Source organism: Mustela nivalis (assembly GCF_964662115.1).
Source record: "Mustela nivalis genome assembly, chromosome: 18".
Taxonomy (NCBI): Eukaryota; Metazoa; Chordata; class Mammalia; order Carnivora; family Mustelidae; genus Mustela; species Mustela nivalis.
The window spans coordinates 6100322-6120803 of record NC_139037.1 but is presented as its reverse complement, the minus strand read 5'-3'; the positions used below and the strand labels follow the sequence as shown (position 1 = coordinate 6120803).

Genomic DNA, 20482 nt, shown 5'->3' with positions numbered 1-20482 from the left:
GCTTCCTGATAAGAGTAGTACCCCAGAGTGCTGGAGGGGTAATCTTGGCCATCTTCAGAGTGTATGTATTAGAGACAATCCATCCTGAGGCCAGGCCACAGAGCTCCCTACTCACTGCCTTCTTCTCCTCCCGTGGTCCAAAAATGCCCCTCCCTAGAGTCCTGTGGAGTGAGTCGAAGCTGAGCGAGAGCCCCGGGTCCAAGAGGAGAACACAAAATGGGACAATGCTAGGGCACCTCGTGGACCAGAGGACTTGGGAATGTGGAGGGAGAGAGAAAGCGGGGAGAGGTTCCTGCCGCTCCGTGGGGTGGCTCTGTGGAGTGGCCGCCGTTCTTCCACTTGGAGGCATCTTGTTTAACGAGGTGTCCTCAGAGTTGGGTCAATCAAAACAGTTAATTTCAATACAAATGCCGAACTGTGAATGTCGTATTTTTGCTAAAACGCTTTAATCTTATCAAGTGTCTTCAATATATTTTATAGCAACTTTATAACCGATTTACCTCGTTCAACTGAGGAAAGGAATTCCTCATACAACTGGCAAAGCCATTCCACCTTGCCAAGTCCATCAGCCAAATCAAAGTACGTGAGTTCTTTCTGAGTTATATGCCCCTAGTAATATTTCATGATCAGCTGTTAGAAAAAAAAAACAATTTCATATTTCATTCCTTAAAAGACTTTATTTAATTTGAGGGAAAGAGAACAAGTACTCGAGCATGGGGGAGGGGCAGAGGAGCCAGCCATGAAGAACATAGAAGATAACAGCACACGTGTGTTCTTTGTGGACATCAAGGCTAACCAGCGCCAGATCGGTCAGGCTGTGGAGCAGCTCTAGGACTCTGATGCGGCCAAGGTCAACATCCTGACCAGGCCCGATGGAGAGAAGAAGGCATGTTATGTTCAACTGTTTCTTGACGATGATGTTTTGGATGTGGCCAACCAAACTGGGAGCATCTAAACTGAGTCCAGCTGGCTGAATCGAAACATAAGCTTTTTCACCAAAAAAGAATAAAAAATTTTTTAAATAAAAAAGATCCCCGGGGCGCCTGGGTGGCTCAGTGGTTAAAGCCTCTGCCTTCGGCTCAGGTCATGATCCCAGGGGCCTGGGATCGAGCCTCACATCGGGCTTTCTGCTCAGCAAGGGGCCTGCTTCCCTTCCTCTCTCTCTCTGCCTGCCTCTCTGCCTACTTGTGATCTGTCTGTCAAATAAATAAAAATCTTAAAAAAAAAAAAAAAGATCCCCAACCTCCCTTTCCCCCCCAATAATGTCACAATCACATGTTCATGGAGTTAGGACATGGACGTCTCTTTTTGGAGCCACTATTCACTCTACTACACTGATGTACATGATTCTTCCATCCCTCTCTCTCTGTCAGGTCCATCTCTCAGGTCATTAAAATTAGGAGGAACTTTGCTACCGTTGACTGTAGTGCTAACAGAAAAGACAAGTGGAGTTTCACACTGAGCTCAGAATGGTAGAGAGAAGCAGTGACTGACAAGAGGCAGAAGGAACTATGAGAGGGTAGGTCCCTAGGATCTCGAAGGAATCTAGGCAAGGCTCTTGAAGGAATCTACACAAGGTTCTGATGATCCAGGCCACAGGACGGGGCGTGCGAGCCAGTCTTATCTGAATCCTGAGGAGGAGCTTCTTGCTGATATCTGTCTTATAAGGACATAAAATGTGATCATACTATATATCTTGCTTTGTAACCTGCTCTCCTTGATCAAAAAATATTGCAAACGTTTTCTCAAGTCATTAAATATTCTTCAACAACATGATTTTTAATGGCCATATAGCAGTCCGTCAGATAAAAGTACCGTAACTGATATAACAAATCCTTTACGGTTAGCCATTTAGGACGCTTCTCTATTCCACACATGATAAATAACACCAATGTGAACAACTTCCTTTAGAAATCAGAGTGCACATCTTTGATTATTTTTGAATGGGCTCATTTTAAATAACCATGAACAATTTTGCGATAGCAATTTCTGCTCATTGTTTTCTTTATGAACTCCAACTTTCCCTTCAGGCAAAAGAAAAAAAAATGGAGAAGAAGTTCCTGGAACATCTGGCTTATGGTGTAATTTCCTTTTGGTATTCAGCTGTGCTCCCAAATTTTGAAATGTTGTCTTTCTAACAGACACCCTAGATCTAATTTCCCTTCTGGAGATGCAGATGCAAATGTGTTCCCTTCTGTGAACCTTCAGCCTGGGAGCCACAACGACAGGAGAAAAGCGTCACCAAACTGTGCGTTGTTTGCTTTCAGCCTCTCCTTCTCTATTTGCAAGTCCCAAGGAAAAGGGACAGAAACTGAGAGAAAGGAGTTCTTGTTGAAACCAAAAAGATTCTTGTGATAATGGCTGCCATTGAAAACTCTGATATGCCAAGCCTTTTCCACAGATTATCTTTATAACCAATATGAGACACGAATTATTATCCCACTATTGGTGACAGACTGTGCCTTGGAGCAGAGAGGGCGGTTCATACAGCCAAGTAAATAGCAGAGCTGGATTTCTACCCAGAACTTCACTAACGCAAAGCTACCATTCTTGCTATTAGTGGAGCTCCCATGTTTTTGAATTCTGAACACTGGTAAGATTTTAGACCAAAATCTGGGGAGACATGTAGGCTTTGTCAGATTTTAATTTTCAGAACAGAACATCAGAACAGAAACAAAAACTAAACTGGTATCCTATCACCACGATTTCATTCACCAAAATATGTTTTAATGGCAAAAAGAGAGGAGTGCTGTTGTCTCTGAGGATAATCCTTGAAATTGAATGAAGGCAGTATTTTGAAGACTCAGCAGACGTGCTTACTGATGACCATCATCTGACCATGGGCCAGTGCACAGAGGTTACTATCTCTAGAGCACATTTAAGAACTGCTTCTGGGAGGCGCCTGGTGGCTCAGTGGGTTAAAGCCTAGGTCATGACCCCAGGGTCTTGGGATGGAGCCCCGCATTGGGCTCTCTGCTCAGGGGGAGAGTGCTTCACCCCCACCCCCCAACAACTCCCTCTGCCTGCCTCTCTGCCTACTTGTGATCTCTGTCTGTCAAATAAATACATAAAATTTAAAAAAAAAAAAAGAAGAAAGAATCGCTTCTGGAAGTTGTGTTGCTACTGTTGCCCGGGCTTGGCTGACCCTGTGGAAGGTGCTACCCGGCCTTCCTTCTGCAGCAGGAGGAAGCCGGCAAACCACTCAGCCGAGTGTGAATAGGTCACTCATGCCATTATCCCCCTTGATTCAGAGTAGAATTTTCATACTCTGGCCCTTCCCAAGACGGAGGAAAGGAAGTAAAGACAGGGAATGGAGACTAATTTCAAGGTATTTAAGGGAGAACAAGAAAGGAGAGAGATTTGGAGGCACCGGCGGAAATATTTTCCTACATGTTGATTCCTTAATGTATCTGTGGAACACAGAGCTGTGTAGGTGAAGAACCCTTGTCTGTAAATTACGAGGATAAGTCAAAATACAACTCAGGGATCCTTTAAACTAGCTCTTTACTAATGTTACTGTTTTTGTTTTGTTTTGGTTTGGTTTGTTTGTACTTTTAAAAATATTTGTTTGTTTTTTTGGTTTATTTTCATGTTTGATTAGCCAACATAGAGCATGTCATTAGTTTTTTTTTTTTTTAAATATTTTTATTTATTTATTTGACAGAGAGAGATTACAAGTAGGCAGAGAGGCAGGCAGAGAGAGAGAGGAGGAAGCAGGCTCCCCGCGGAGCAGAGATCCTGATGTGGGACTCGATCCCTGGACCCTGAGATCATGACCTGAGCCGAAGGCAGCGGCTTAACCCACTGAGCCACCCAGGCGCCCACGTCATTAGTTTTTGAATACCCGGTGCCCATCACCTCACCCGTCCTCCTTAACACCCATCACCCAGTTACCCCATCCCTCCACCCCCGGTCCCTAATGTTATTGTGTTGGCAACACAATCTCAAAGTAGAACTCAGGGATCTTTCAGGCTAGCTCTTTCCTAATGTTATTGCTTTGCTACACAATGTATGGGAGGCAAGGACAATGGGTTAATGAGCTTAAGTTAATGAGTCTGATTTTTCCATTCTTGATGCTGTTTTGTTCTTTGCTGTGGTTAGTACTGAGAGGAGAAAGAAATAAGCCCAAGGACCAGAGCCCAGATAAAAAAAGATCAGGATTGAACATGCCACCTCCTGTTCACAAAATCCAGAACTTATTCCCTGAATCTCACCAGTATGAAGTTCTACTGTTTTCTTAAGAGCGGGGCCCTATGGCTTTCTCACTTTGGTTCCCAAATGGCCATCCATTGGCTGCTGACTGTTAGGGACCAAAATTTACCATCTGGGTGTGCTCTCTGAAAAAAATGAGGACAAACGTAGAAAATTTCTCACAAAGTTAAATTTTTTTCAGTATGAGACCACCCTTCATTCTGATACTTGGCCCATTTTTTTTTTCTTTTTTTGGTGTTAAAATACCTTTTCTTCTGTAGACTATTGACACTTGGTTTTTAATGCATTCTCACTTGGCAAAGTTAAATAGTGGCGACTCCATGTGCATCTCCCTCCTTGTAAAAAGGCTACACTGGTGATGAAGTACAAAAGTTGGGAAGTACTGATCTAAGCAATTTTATTACTTAGTTACAGTCCCAGGAAGTTATCAGCCAGAACCACATCAAAGATTTGTAAGACGGTTACACAATATAGAAACTATAAAAAAAAAAAAAAAAAAAAAGAAAACATTTCTAAACTTAAAGGTAGGACGACTTTCTCTATAGTGCTAAAATCCAGATTTGGATTTTATCAACAAACACCTTTAATGTCATGAGTATATTCATAGATTAATTACTCTGAGAAGTGCTTCTGAAGTCTGAGGCTCTAAGCTTCCAATTTTTGTCTTTTTCAAAAAGAGAAAGATAATATCTTCTGAAAACCACGGAGCAGGGGAGCCTGGGTGGCTCAGTGGGTTAAGCCGCTGCCTTCGGCTCAGGTCATGATCTCAGGGTCCTGGGATCCAGCCCTGCATCGGGCTCTCTGCTCAGAAAGAGCCTGCTTCCCTCCCCCCAACCCCCGTCTGCCTTTCTGCCTACTTGTGATCTCTCTCTGTCAAATAAATAAATAAAATAAAATAAAAATAAAAATTAGGAAAAAAAAAAAGAAAGAAAACCACAGAGCAGAGGGGAATCTGATTCTTTTCATGAACCTTAGAAAAAGAGTGGCTTAGGTGATCTTAGAAGAGGAACAGACTGTTACTAGGACCTAACATGGCTGACCAATAAATAAATTAGAATGATTAGAATGACTCTACCAGTTAGTGGAATGAATAAACACACAGATTTTGGATTTCAGCAAGGGATTTGACAAAGTCACTTTTGATATCACTGGCAATGTAAAGAAATGTCAGATGGCTAGTATCAATCTGAAAGACTTCCAAAGGTATGTCTTTCATAGCTATAGTGTAATTGTATATTTACTGGTCTGTGTCCCTAATTAGAATTTAGATTTCTCTGTGAGGGCAGGAACCAAGTCATTTTACTCATTGTTGTGTTCTCAGTACCTAGAACAGCACCTGGCACACAGTAGGAACTCTGTAAATACGTCGTGAATGAATAGAAATCTTATGAAATGTCTTGCTTCAACACTTAATAAGGTTATGGCACATTTGCTTAGACTTTCCCATGATGTGTCACTAGGAGGAAGGGATAGTGGACCCAATCTTAATAACATGAAATTTAACAGGGTTTTCGTTTTGATACGAATAAAAAATCTTATAAGGACAGGGAGATCTGAGCCTTACCAGAGGGTATGAAAAGACTTAGGAACTTTGCTTCTGGTAATGGCAAAGAAGATAATTAGGATGAACTGTCTGGCTGAGAGCTTATCCAAGAGAGCCAGATAAAATATAAAACATATCTCCTCAAAGACATGAAAATGCTGAAAGGAAACAACTGCCGACTTGAAATTCTATGCTCTTGAAGTGAAACTATCCTTGGAAAATGATAATGAAGACATTTTCAGAAAAAAAAAAAAGGCAAAACAAAACAAAAACAGATTTTATCACTAGCACCCACACTAAAGAAATACTAAAGAAAGGGGCCGCTGGGTGGGCTACTTAGTTAAGCATCTGACCCTTGGTTTTGGCTCAGGTCATGATCTCAGGGTTGTGAGATCAAGCCCAACATCGGGTTCCAAGCTCAGTGATGAGTCTGCTAAAGTTTCTCACTCCTGCCACCCCTCCCTGTGCTCTCTCTCCCTCTCAAATAAATAAATAAATCAATAAATCTTTAAAAAAGAAAAAGAAATACTTAAGAAAAATGATCTCAAGGGCAAGCATGGAGATAATGGGAAGGAATGAGAAGCCACAAAAGGGTCACTACTTTGTTGCAAAATCTAAATGAATGTTGACTGTATAAAACAAACATCATAATATCCTGGGGCATTTGACATATGTAGATAACAAAAATTTATGAGGACTATAAGCATACAACTCAGGACGGTGGGGAATGGTGTGCGAATGTTCAAAGGTCCCGGTATGACCTACCAAGGGAGCAAAAATACCAAGTCACGGCGGACTTTGGTAATTCATTTAAGTAACCGTTAAAAGAATCACAAAGAGCACGTGCTTGTCAAGGTAATGAGGGGGGAGGGTGGAAGAATAACAAAGAATAATTCATTAAAAGGAAGTCAAGATAGTAGAAGAAAAGTAATGAAGAATAGAAAAGACTAATAGCAGGGAACCCATAAAATGATAGATCTAAAGTCAACATACCCATATTTAGTGAAATGTAAATAAATGCATGAAATTGTTTGCTTTCAAGAGAAAGTCAAAGACTGTTACCCTGGAAAAGAAAACAAGTACTCTAGTGTCTGGTGCTTCGAAGAGACGTGTCTGAACTGTAAGAATACAGCATAATTAAAGCTAGAGGGGTAAAAAGACCCAACTGTGATGCATGGATCCCTGGAACCAAACAGTCTTTCTGAGCACATGTGAACCTTTACAGAAGTCAACTACGCGACGGGCCTCGGAGCAAGGCTCAAGATATTTCAAAGGACTGAAATCACACATAACATGCTTTCAACTTGAGTAAAGTTAGAAAGTGCAGTAAGATATCACTAAAATTTCCCATGCGAAATTATAATGTGCATTTTTAAAAAGATTTTATGTATTTATTTCAGACAGAGAGAAAGAGCGAGAGCAAGCGAGAGAGAGCAGACAAGCATGAGAAGGGAGAGAGGGAGAGACAGAAGCAGACCCCCCACGGAGCAGGGAGCCCAACTCTGGGCTTGATCCCAGGACCCTGAGATCATGACCTGAGCTGAAAGCAGACACTTAACCAACTGAGCCAACCAGGCATCCCTGAAATTATAAAATACATTTCTAAATAACTCATGTAACGAAGAACAAATCCTAGTAGAAATTATAAAATATTTTTAATTGAACAGTAATGAAAACAGTACATATCAAACATGGGGAATGCAGCTCAGACTTACTCAAAAATATTGTACAACCTTAAAATGCATATAGTTAAAAAAAGGGCGGGGGCTAAAAGATCATCCATCTAACGAAGTTAGAAAAAACTTGATAAAGCGCTTCATAAAGAGAATACCACATGGTCAACTGACATATGAAAATGTATTCAAAATTAGTAGTCATCAGAGAAAAGAACTCAATTAGATCCAACTGCAGACATAGCTGAATAGTTCAAATTAAGAAGTCTGACAATACCAAACTTGAGGAAGGATGTGGAGCCCATAGAACTTTCATAGTCTACTTGGAAATGGTACAATCGTTTTTTGGGGAGGAAATGGCACCGAAGCTGGATTCATGCACGTACCATGGATTCCATAGTTCTACTCCACTGAATGGACCCAAGGGCAATAACTACACATGTACTTCAAGAGATGTTTATAAGAATACCTATAGCAGGGGCGCCTGGGTGGCTCAGTGAGTTAAAGCCTCTGTCTTCAGCTCAGGTCATGATCTCAGGGTCCTGGGATCGAGCCCCGCATCGGGCTCTCTGCTCAGTGGGGAGCCTGCTTTCCCTTCACTCTCTGCCTGCCTCTCTGCCTACTTGTGATCTCTCTCTCTGTGTCAAATAAATAAATAAAATCTTAAAAAAAAAAAAAGAATATTGATAGCAGGGGCGCCTGGGTGGCTCAGTCGGCTAGGCGTCTGACTCTGGATTTCGGCTCAGATCATGATCTTGGGATCTTGAGGTTGAGTACCGCCTCCCGCTCTGTGCTTAGCCTGGAGCCTGCTTGAAATTCTCTCTTCTCCTCCCTCTGCCCCTCACCCAGCGTGCATGCACACCCACACTCTCTAATAAATAAATAAAATCTTAAAAAAAAGAGAATATTTATAGTAGCGCCAGTCACGATAGCCAGCAAAATGAAAAACTAATTTTTCCATTAATACAATGGAGAAACAAATAGAGGGATATTTATGCAACAAAATGCCTTGCAGCCGAGGTTGGCAAAATGCTTATGTAAAGAAGAAGATAGTAAATATTTTCGGCTTTGCCAGCCTTATGCTCTGTTTTTCAACTAACTAACTTTGTCATTGTGGCAGGAAAGCAGACACAGAAATGAGTAAATAAATGAGCATGGCTGCACGCCAATAAAACCTCATTTACCAAAACAAGTTAACAGACCAGATTTGCCCCATCGGCTGCAGTTTGCTAACCCTTGCTTTCTACAGTGAAAATGAGTTATGCATACAACCTGGATGGAGGAATCTGCACAGTGCTGAATGACCAGCTGACATTAATATTATATAATTCTATTTACATAAGGTTTAACAAAACAGGCAAAGCAAAATTATTCTGTTAAAAGTCAGGATAGTGGTTATTTTTGAGGAAGAGAGAAAGGACAGTAATTGGGAGGGAGCACGAGAGGGGTTTCTGGGGGCTGCTGGCAATGTTCTTCTTCTTGACCAAAGGAATTTCTTTTATTCATTGGGATAGATACATATATTATTACACACACAATTATATATAAATTATAAAATATAAATATGTTTGTGTGTAATATGTTTATAATAATATATATTACTGTGTATGTGTAGGAATCCTGCTACATATGTATACGTAGAAATAAAACTGTACTATCTTCATAATTTTTTGCAAATCTATTCTAAAATAGAAAGATTACTCAAGGGCACCTGAGTGGCCCAGTTGGTTCGGCAACTGTTTTCAGCTCAGATCATGATCCTGGAGTCTCAGGACTCCACTTCCCCCTCTTTCTCTGCTTGCCTCTCTGCCTGCTTGTGATCTCTCTCTCTGTCAAATAAATAAATAAAATCTTTAAAAAAAATGTTACTTAGGGTGCTTGGGTGGCTCAGTGGGTTAAAGCCTCTACCTTTGGCTCCGGTCATGATCTCAGGGTCCTGGAATCGAGTCCTGCATTGGGCTCTCTGCTTGGCAGGGAGCCTGCTTCCTCCTCTCTCTCTCCGTCTGCCTCTCTGCCTACTTGTGATCTCTCTCTGTCAAATAATTAAATCTTTTAAAAAACAAAAGTTTATTTAAACATATTTTTATTGCTATATTTATTTTAGTATAAAAATAAATTTACTATCATATTCATAGAGGTACAAGTCTAGAACAATAAATTATATTTTATAAAATTATTCATATTTATCATATTTCTATATTATTATATATTTAAATAAACTTTCAACTTTGGAATAGCTTTAGGCTTACAGAAAAATTTGAAGACAGGATGGAGTTCATGGATACCGATACTCACTTTCCTGTTCTCACAGTTTCCATTATTCTGGGGCATTTGTCACAACTACTGAACCAATATGGATACATTCTCATGAACTAAAGTTCATACTTTATTCGGAGCTCCTTAGTATTTACCTGATGTCCGTGTTCTGCTGCAGGGTCCCATCCAAGATCCCTCGTGACATCGACCCAGCCAAGATCCCGTGTGACATTGACCCATCCGAGATCCTGCGGGACATTGACTGCTCAGGGTTCCTTAGCTTCCCCTTGTCTGTGGCCATTTCTCAGAAGTTCCTTGTTTTGGATAAACTTGGCAGTGCTGATCAGGCCTTTTGTAGAATGTTCTGCATTTTCATCACATGACTTATCACTATTGATGCCGACCTTGATCACCTGGTTGAGGTTGTGGTTGTCACATTTCTCCAGTGTCCAATTACTCTGTTTCCCTGTCTCCACGCTGTGCTCTTCAGAAGGAAACCATCTGTGCAGCCAAGCTCGTGAAGTGTGAGTTCTGTGTCACCTCCTTGAGTGGAGAATAGCTGCACAAGTTTTTTGGGGCATTTTTCCATGTGAGATATTTGTCTCTTTTCCTCCATTTATTTATTTATTCATTCATTCCATCATTAACTTATAGCCATAGGGACCCTTGGATATTTACTGACATTTACATTTTGGACAATTTCTCCCCATGTATTTTACAAAAAAAAATTTAATGACAAGAAAATTCCTACAAAAACTGAAATTTTATTTGATCGCAAACACAGTGTCAATTAAATAAGTCAGTTGTCAAAAAATCAAACGAGGCTTTGGACATATAAATAAGAATATTGCATCATGGCCAGGGGAGGTGATAATCTTGCTCTATTCTGTACCATTTGCCAAAAAAAAAAAAAAAAAAAAAAAAAGACCAGGCTGCTAAGGATACTGAAAACCTTTTACAGTACATAAAATATGAAACCTACTTGAAATGAATGATAATCGTCGAGTTCAGACATCTTCACCCCACACAGTCGATGAAAGAACAAAGACTTGATCCAGCCTCAATTTCTGGTTGTCTTTTGGCTTTTTTCCTCTCCCACTGTATGAAATAGAAAATGAGATATAGAGTATTTACACAATGACAAATCAACATTCAAGACATTACTTATCACCCAAAAGTATGAAAATCACAACAAATCTTGTGTTATCAGCAAGACTGCCCTGAGCTCTGTGAGATGATCTGTTATTACCTGTCCCAGCCAGTCCACACCCTGACGTTTGGGTCACCATGACGTCAACATGTGGTCTATCCCTGCTTGGTGAATCACATGATCACCATGCTACCCTCTCCAGTTACTGCAACAGCATGATTTTTTAAGTGTTTGAACTCTGTATTGTTTTGTTTTTAAGATTTTACCTATTTACTTGAGAGAGAGAAAACAGAAGGAGAAACGGACTCCCCGGTGAGCAGAGAGCTGGATGTCAGGTTCCACGCCAGGACCTTGAGAGCAGATATTTAATTTGCGGAGCCATTCACGTGCCTCAAGGGATTGAACTCTCAGTCATGTGGCTGCTTCAGGCACTTGGCACCTGAAAATCCACATTATGACGTCTACAAGGGGCAATTAAGACAACTGAGGACTGTCAACCTGGAGAAAGAAGAAAGCAATCTTCAAATATCTGAAAGAAAAAAGGACTAGATCTGGTCTAGAGGAGAACTTCCTCATGGTATCCTCAACTGGAAAGTCAGCCTCCAGGGGCTTTGCTGTGCCTGTGACAAGATAACCACTTGGTGGAGATGTCACAGAGACAATCTAATGGGAAGGTACTTCACATTCTCTTCTAAACTCAAGGGTTCTAAGAGGGCTCATTCCAGGATTCTCAGAAATGTTGTTTGTTTTGGCACAGGTTGGGAAATCCTTTCTTATGGGTAAAGAGATCTTGCCTTCAGAGGTACCCTCTGGAAGGCCCATCTGCAGAAGGAAACAGCACATGGACCCATTGTCGTCATTAGTGATAAGAGCTTGGTCTAATTGGCTCTTTTCCCCAGGAAAGTGAAGAAGCAGCTTGCAAAAAATGGGACACTTCCGTGTATGGATGGCCTCAAGGATAGCCCTAAAACAAAATGATGGGGACAAAAAGGAGGTACAAATTAGCTCAGCCAGATAGAGGAGGTCCTCGTTCAGAGACAGAGCAGCCCTCAGATAGACTGGGACCCTAATGTCCTCATTCAGGAGTCAGCGGGGATGGGCGTGTCTCGTTGGAGAATTCTGCAGCTCCATCTGTACTCCCAGTTGGTATAAAGCCTCCCTTTCCCCATCACCCACCCCACTGGTCACTGCTCCTGTGACAGCTTCTCCCCAAGGTCAGGAACTGGGTTCATGTTATTCTCTGCTGAATTCCCTCATGGCTGGTGCAGAATCTGCCATCGAGAAGGCACTCTGGAAAGATTTGCTCTTTCCATTACTCATTCAAAACTGTTAATTATGTACATGCAATGTGACAGGCACCAGGCTAGACATTTGGTGCACAGTGAATAAAAAACAAAACACAGATACGGTTCTCGCCTTCTTGAAGATCATGGTCAAGTAGGAGAGACAGAACAGAACAGTCTTTTTTTTTTTTTTTTTAAAGATTTTATTTACTTATTTGAGAGCAAGTGCAGGCAAGCGAGCACAAGCAGGGGAAGTGGCAGGCAGAGGGAGAAGCAGGCTCCCTGCCGAGCAAGGAGCCTGACGTGGGACTTGATCCCAGGACCCTGGGATCATAACTTGAGCCAAAGTCAGATGCTCAATGAACTGAGCCACCCAGGCATCCTGAGACAGAATAGCCTTAAAGAGAAACCGTGTTCAGAGTTATGAATGGAGCTCCCCCCCCCCCCCACCGGAGAAAAGGGCTAAGAGGCAGCATGTGTTCCCAACAGTCCTCCCATCAGGACCGGGCCCATGGGCAGGTGAGTGGCTCAGTCGGTTGAGTGTCTCTGTTGGCTCAGGTCATGATCTCAGGGGTGTGAGATCGAGGCCCACGTTGGGGTTGGTTCTCAGCGCAGAGTCTGCTTGGGATTCTCTCCTTCTGCCTCTGCTCCTCCCCGCGCTGGGGTGCTCTCTCACTCTCTCAAGTAAATAAATAAACCTAAAAAAAAAGTAAAAAGTAAAAAATAAAAAACCAAAACACTAAAAAACCCAAGGGGGCTGGGTTCCCTTTCTTCAGGAGAGGAATTGGAGCCTCAGGAAGGGCCAGTAAGCGGCAGAGTCAGGATTCGAACTCGGTTGCACGGGGCTTTACAGCTCACCACCCTAATATTGTGCACCTCCTGCCCCGGCAGAGGGCACGGAGCATCCTTACCTAGACGTCTGTGTCATGGCAGCTTTTGCCCTCTCCTCGGGAGCCCCAGGACCAAGCAGCTGGGAAGCCCAGTGGGCTGCCACCAGGGGCAGATTTGCTTCATTTTCCGTGGTTGCGCCCACATGAGGAAACCCACAAGGGTGTTACGCTCCAGCCCTAGTGTGGGAGCCACTGAGGAAACGCCAAGGCCCCCAGCGAAGAGCCAGAATTCGTTCTGCACCTTCCCCCAGAAAGCTCTCCTATACCGGAGCTCCTGGGTGGTGAGGCCACGAGGCCCAGGAGAGGTCCCTGCTCCCGGGATGGGTGTGCACACGGCCCACAGGAGGGAATAGGGTGTGTGGAAGGAAGGGGGTCTCCAGGAATTCCAAATCCTCACCCCGACGCTTCCTGGCCTGGAGCCAGCAACATCTCCCCACCTCAGGTGTCCCTGTGGCTGGGAAGGCAGACGGGAGGTGCCATTGCCGTGCACAAGACCCCTGGAAGACCTCTGTCATCACCCCACACAGTTCCGCGGACAGTGAGATCCACGAGTCGTGGCCTCCCACCTGGTCTCCCGTGGGCATTGGGCTCCCTGCTCAGTGGGGGCTCTGCCTGGGGATTCTCTCTTGCTCTCCCTCTGCCCCTCCCCCTGCTCCCTTTATAAATCAATCAATCAATCAATCAGTTGGTCCTTCCAGTATTGCAGGCAGCAGGAGCTAAGTGCTCTCTCTGGGTATTTTTTATTCTTTTACAGCTGAGGGGGGGTCTCGGGAGGTAGACCCTCCTGACGGCCTAGTTTGGTAAGTGGCAGGGCTCAGGCTGGATGTGAATCCGGGTAATCTGACCTCCAACCGAGATCTTCTCTCTCCAGACAGGCCAACCCCCAGCCTTTATCAGAATCCCGGTGCCTCCCAGTCAGGTGCCTAGCACCGGTAAGATACCCCCTAAGCCCAGCGGCGGGCGAGGTGGGGGGCTCTGGGGCTGTTGGTGCGGCCCCTGGTGGTCAGCACCTCCCTAAGGAACGGACCCTCTCCCAGCCGAGGCTTTCCTCTCTGTAAGCAAGCACAGGGCTCCACCATGAAGTGGTTCATGAGATTCCAACAAGGCAACAGGGAAGCTAGTTCCTAACATGCTGACTGTGTTTTGTTTTTTTGCCTAAAGCAGGCAGTAGGGTGACCCAGAGCCACAGAAACAAGGCTGCTTGACTGCACTGCTGTGGGATCTTGAGCAAGTCTCTGTTTTGTTTTGTTTTTTTTTACAAAGATGTTATTTATTTATTTGAGAGAGAGAGCACAAGCAGGGAAGGGCAGGAGGGAGAAAGAGACTCCCTGATGACCAGGGAGCCCTACGTGAGACTCAGTCCCAAGACCCCAGGATCATGATCGGAGCCGAAAGCAGACACCCAACCGACCGAGCCCCCCAGGCGCCCCTTGAGCAAGTCTCTTGACCTCTCTGTGCCTCAGTGTCCTCCCTTGTAAAATCATTACAAAGATAGAACCACCCTCACAGAGATACGTTTTCAAAGTGACTGGGGATATTGACTGCTGAGTCCCCACGGCCGGAGGAAAGCATGGCAGAGAAGACAGTTTGAAAAAAGAGAATGAATGAATAAGTAGCAGGACGCGGCTGCTGGCACCAGTAAGTACCAGTGGATATTGACCATTATAATTGTATTATAGTTTCTCTTATCTCTGCCTGGCATACCTCCTTGCTGGCAAGACCAGCACGCTTGTCCTCTGCCAAGAATCTCTTCCCCCGTATTGTATCTTCCCTCTCCATCCAGCACTCCAACCCGACGCATGTGGGAGACGGCATGCACACACGAACATGAAGTCTTCCCCTTCCAGATCTTCCAGACCTCACCGGTTGCCTGCGATTACGTGGGGGGCATGCGCGCGCGCACACACACACACACCCCGATCCCCGTGCCCCACCCTGGCCAGACCCCACTCCCGGTCCGAAAAAGAACTTGACAGTAACACCCAGGCGCCTAAAGCAGAAGACGTTTCCTGTGAGCTAAAGGTTTTTTAATGACTGTTTGGATTGAATTCTGTCAATCATTACCCAACTAGTTATCTCGCCAGGGGTCATGAAAAAATAACCTGTGTGCTTTGCCGTGGGTGAGTCTGTGTGTTTGTCATGAGTGCAGGTGGCGTTGGGGGAGCTACTGAATAGGAAGTCATCTGGTATTTATATGAAACTGCTCTCCGGTTTCAATGACCCACCAAAAAAACGTGCCAGCATGAGTGTGCTTAATCCCTGCTCATCCGAAGTGTGCCAGAGCCGCTTTCTCCCCCTCCCTTCTCGCCTCCTCTGTTCATATAACCCAGGCTGCCTCCAGCCAGCCTTTGCCCACTTGCCTCTCTGGTCCTGAGCACGCAAGGGTGCAGCGCGTCTGAGAACGAGCACCTTCTTGGAGACCATGTGGCTCTGCCTGACTGTCACTGTCGTGCTGGGAGGCATAGCTCTTTGCAATGCCAGGAAGAGCCCGGGGCAGGCTGGAGGAAAGGTGGTCTGGCTGGCAGGCCTCTGGGGAGGGGCTTACCTGCTGCTCAGCCTGTCCCTGTCCTGGAGCCTGATCCTCTGCCTCCTGTCCTGTTTCCTCCTGTATACCTACCTGTCTGGTCAGGAGCTGCTACCTGTGGATCAAAAGGCAGTGCTGATCACAGGTAAGTGGACGGCTCTGCTGCTCTCACTGAGGGCGGAATCTGGCGCTGGCTTTGCTGCAGCGGGACTCTTTCAAATTAGGTTTCACGATAAAATACTTGGCACGGAGTAAATGAAAGCGCATTCCCAAGTGTCTTTTGCCGCAGGGTTTGGGTTCTTTTTTTCATGAGATGAACTGGAAGGGGTCGGGGGAAGATGAACGGACAAGGTGAAGGGCACCTAACAAAGCTGAGATTTTGTTCGTTTCTCAGGATAAAGAAACAGCAGCAAGCCTCCGGTGTTTCGTGTGTTTTCTTGCACCCAGGAAAGCTGCATCGGTTTACTTTAGGCTTAAATGGAATTTTGCTCTGAGATTAGTGTTTGGCCGTGTTGTGGGGTTGGGCTCTTGTTCCTTAGATGTGCAAGAAAGCTTGCAAAGTCAGCCTCTCCTTAGACTCTGCTGTGTTTTTGAAATATTGAAGGGACTCTTACCCAGGCTGGAAATTTTGCAGTTTGCTGCTGTCAAGAAACTGTGCCTTTTGTCTTCAAATCTGTCATCAGACCGCTAATGTTTCTTAATTGAATCAGGTTGGCTGTGTGTCTGGAAAGCAGTTGCCTGTTAGCTCAGTGGCCAGTTTTTTTTCTTCTTTGTGTTTTTTTTTCCACTGCAAGTGTGAGGCCAAATTAAATTCCTCTGTGTTGTAAAACTGGTTTGTTTGGTTGTGAAGTTCGAGCTTGGACCGGGCTGTAATTAGGATTACCCACCTTTATCCTAACGCAGAACGGCATGTCAAGGTGGGGCATAAGCTGCCAAAGCATGTGCCCCAAGGTCATCGCCCCACACGCTGCCCCTGCTGGGATGAAGGCAAACTTGGCGTGTGGATGGCAGAAAACCGGGCTCTTCTCGATTCACTGAGATATGGACTGTCGAGTGACCTGTCCATTTTGCCTTTGATGTTAACCCAATAATAAAATTCTCTCTTAAGATAAGACACAGGCGAGGGGCACTTGGGTGGCTCAGTGGGTTAAAGCCTCTGCCTTCGGCTCAGGTCATGATCTCAGGATCCTGGGATCGAGCCCGCATCGGGCTCTCTGCTCGGCGGGGAGCCTGCTTCCTCCTCTCTCTCTCTGCCTACCTCTCTGCCTATTTGTGATCTTTGTCTGTCAAATAAATGAATAAAATCTTAAAAAAAAAAAAAAAGATAAAACACCGGTGAGAGATTTGGAATGTTATGGAAAACAAGCTTCTTCAATGTGTGTTGGGGGGAGGGGGCGGGGAACAACCCAAACAGTTCACACAAATCCAAAAGAAAAGAGAGAAAGCCCAAATTAATAAAATTCTGAATGAAAAGGGAGAGATCACAACTAACACCAAGGAAGTAGAAACAATTATCAACAGTTGTATGCCAATAAGCTAAGCAACCTAGATGAAATGGACGTATTCCTGGAAAACTATAAACTCCCAAAATTGAACCAGGAAGAAATTAACAACCTGAATAGACTGATATCTAGTAATGAGATCGAAGCAGTGATCAAAAACCTCCCAAAAAACAAGAGCCCAGGACCTGATGGATTCCCTGGGGAATTCTACCAAACTTTCAAAGAAGAAATAACACCTATTCTCCTGAAGCTGTTTCAAAAAATTGAAGCAGAAGGAAAACTTCCAGACTCTTTCTATGAAGCCAGCGTTACCCTGATCCCCAAACCAGGCAAAGACCCTACCAAAAAGGAGAATTTCAGACCAGTATCACTGATGAATATGGATGCTAAGATTCTCAACAAGATCCTAGCAAACAGGATCCAACATCACACTAAAAACATTATCCACCATGACCAGGTGGGATTCATCCCTGGGCTACAAGGATGGTTCAGCATTCGCAAATCAATCAATGTGATACAACAAATTAATATGAGAAGAGAGAAGAACCACATGGTCCTCTCAGTTGATGCAGAAAAAGCATTTGACAAAATCCAGCATCCGTCCTGATTAAAACGCTTCAAAGAATAGGGATAGAGGGAACATTCCTGAACTTCATAAAATCTATCTATGAAAGACCCACAGCAAATATCATCCCCAATGGGGAAAAGCTTGCAGCCTTTCCTTTGAGATCAGGAACACGATAAGGATGCCCACTCTCACCACTCTTGTTCAACATAGTATTAGAAGTCCTCGCAACAGCAATCAGACAACAAAGAGAAATAAAAGGTATCCAAATTGGCAATGAAGAAGTCAAACTCTCTCTCTTCACAAACAGTTCAAAGGTGGAAAATAGAGTCGATCAGTGGGATGTTAACCTGAAGGATACTTAGTATCGTCTGGAATCATGCAGCTAGAAGATGGGGTGGGCTTTCCACTTATCACTAGCATTCTTACGGGGGGGCTGAATGAAAATCTGTAACAGCAGTGGAAAATCCTCTGTTGTGTGTGTAGTATCGGGTACCCATGGTCTTCAGAAGAATTGCAGATTTTTATTTATTGCACTTTCCTACTTGCCAGAAAGAAGATGGAACGATAAAGTATGTTTTTAAAAAAAATCTGTGCTTGACGCTAACAGGACACGATCTCTTGGAGGTCCAACTAGTCCTGGAAAATCAATTTTAGGGAGCAGTACTTCTCAGGCTAATAAGTAAAAATAGCAAACTTTGGAGTAAACTCTGACAGACTTCGAGGTGACAGAGAAAACGGGAATTAGTGCTTGTTTATTTTTCTTGTCAATGTACTTTATCCTCTATTTTTGAAGAAGGAGGCATGCAGAAATGCACAAAATACACACCCAAGTCAGTGAGCTGACATCAGCCGTTGAAATGTCCTGACCTGTGTTTTGTTGCGTGTAAAATGACTGATTCAATTAGGAACTCAAACCCAGTGACTAATCCCTCCATGAAATGTTTAGCAATTAGACAGCTTAGAATTAAGAAAGGAGCTACATCCATTGACAGGTGACTGCAATGTTCCCTTTACGATTCTTAGTCATTTTCATGAGGAATGTAACATTCTAGAGATTCTGGAGGTTTCCAGACCTTTGCACTAAATGGAGAAATTTAAAATGAATTCACCTAGTTAGACCAGAACTCATTATAAATAAGGCAGCATGACTCGGAATAGTAATCTTTGTTTCAGGTCAGCTTATATTCTAAATGGGTACACATTTTAGTGTGGTTAAAGACCTGTGACGCTATATATCAAAAGCCATACGTTTTATTCCTTTATCAGAGAAGTCAAGATTTGGAAACTTGTCTGAAAGAAATCATCTGAAATATGGGAAAAGGGTAGACGCAAAACAACATGGCACGTTCACAACGTTGTTCGGCACCATCATTTACAATCATGAACTATCAGAAGCGACAAAAATGGTGATAAGTTACCGTCTGTACTCTGGGTATAACAACGGACAGGGTTAAGGATGACAACCATAGGCCTATGTCACAAAATGGAAAACTGGGCTGACGGAAGACCCAGGGGCTCCATGTGTTTGAATAAGACTGTTCCCATGTTAGAGGGATAGGAAAACATGGAAGGATGCCGTGAATGGCTGGGTTTGAGCACTAGTGTTCGTTTTCCCCGTAGAATTCCTCCAGTGCAGTTCTAGTCCTTATATAATGAAAACATTTTAAGAAGAGATCATTTTAAAAGGATGGAGTCCATTTCAGTGCCTACTTAGTTACAGACCCAAGTGTAAGATAATTACAAAGACAAGTTGGAAAACAGTAACTTTTTTCTTTGGGTCCTTTATGTCATTTTGCTAAGATATTCAAAGGTCTTTTGTCTCGGAGACCTGTCATTATGGTGAGAAAAAATAGGCAAGCGTAGAGCTCCTGAGACATCATGTATGTCTTCAAGGTTACAGTGGCCATTCAGTTTTTTAAATGGCAGTGAAATTCGTGCAGAGCAGACCTGTGTGCTTGCGACAGCATCTCAGGCACAACATAATGGGAAAAAAATGTTGAAGTCTGACAGGCCTGGGTTTGAATCCTGCATTTAGCTTGATTTAGGCTGTATTCTCCAGAAGCAGGGCTTGAGATGAGGATGTGTGTGTAAAGGATTTAATAGGAAGGTTTCCAAGCAGCACTGGTCTGGGGATAGAAGACAGAGTGGACAGGGATGGGGTGGAAGCCAAGCCAGGGTTCACGCCCCAGGGGACCTGGCTGAGGGTCATGTTGGCTTAATCGCCTGGGTGGATCTGGAGGCAGTTAGAGTCACACACGAACACATGAGAGCTGTCCCCATTGGGGGCCAGGAAGCTGTAGTCCCAATGCCCTCACACCTGTCAGTCATTAGTTAAGGGCTGTCTGGGGTGGCGAGGTGGGGAGGCTTTAACTCCTGGTACTTGTGGCTTTCCATGTTCACTGACAAAGTGAGCTCTGGTGTCCTGGGCAGTCCTGGGACAAAGTCGCATCTGCTGGCTGCTGAGAGTGGAGAACTCCATGGATTAGAGCACACAGAATGGCCAAAGGATCTGGAGCAGGGCAACATTACCTGTTATATAACTCTTAGCAGCTATGTGACCGTTGGTACCCAGCTTTGGCCTCTTGAATTCCTGTTTTCTCTTCCATAGACTAGAAATGACAGTATGCACACTCTCTGTCTTATAGATGACTTTTGGTGGATGAGACAGAGGGAGAAGGAAAGAGGGAAGGAGGAAAAGAGGTGGGGGAGGAGAAGGTGATTTTTGTGCATCAGGTAGGGAGGGGAAAGGTTGAAGGGCAGGGTTGGGTAGAACAAAGAAAACAGAAGTCTGAAAAAGAAATGGAGAGAAGAAACATCTGTTTATTCATGCAACAACTATTTATTGAGTGCTGGGGATGTGTGGTGTACTACCTAGAAGCAG

General features: G+C 44.0%; 1 protein-coding gene and 1 long non-coding RNA gene across 4 annotated transcripts in view; one reads left to right on the top strand and one right to left on the bottom strand.

Annotated features, from left to right (window-relative positions):
- Nucleotides 1-437: 437 nt before the first annotated feature.
- On the bottom strand, nucleotides 438-15049 carry LOC309853668. 3 transcript variants are annotated; one of them, XR_014305863.1, is made up of 3 exons: nucleotides 14712-15049; nucleotides 9840-10782; nucleotides 438-630 (listed from the first exon to the last, which is right to left on the bottom strand). It is a non-coding gene; the product is annotated as an uncharacterized lncRNA (long non-coding RNA). The 3 variants fall into 3 exon arrangements; XR_014305864.1 differs by lacking the exon at nucleotides 438-630 and adding an exon at nucleotides 718-987; XR_014305865.1 differs by lacking the exon at nucleotides 438-630 and having other exon boundaries at nucleotides 9495-10782.
- Nucleotides 15050-15230: 181 nt separating this feature from the next.
- HSD17B2 (hydroxysteroid 17-beta dehydrogenase 2) overlaps nucleotides 15231-20482 on the top strand; it is a 76163-nt gene continuing 70911 nt past the window's right edge. The window contains exon 1 of the mRNA XM_082712019.1: nucleotides 15231-15676. Within this exon, the coding sequence (XP_082568145.1) occupies nucleotides 15430-15676 (247 nt within the window). The 5' untranslated portion in view covers nucleotides 15231-15429. The remainder of the gene's footprint in view (nucleotides 15677-20482) is intronic.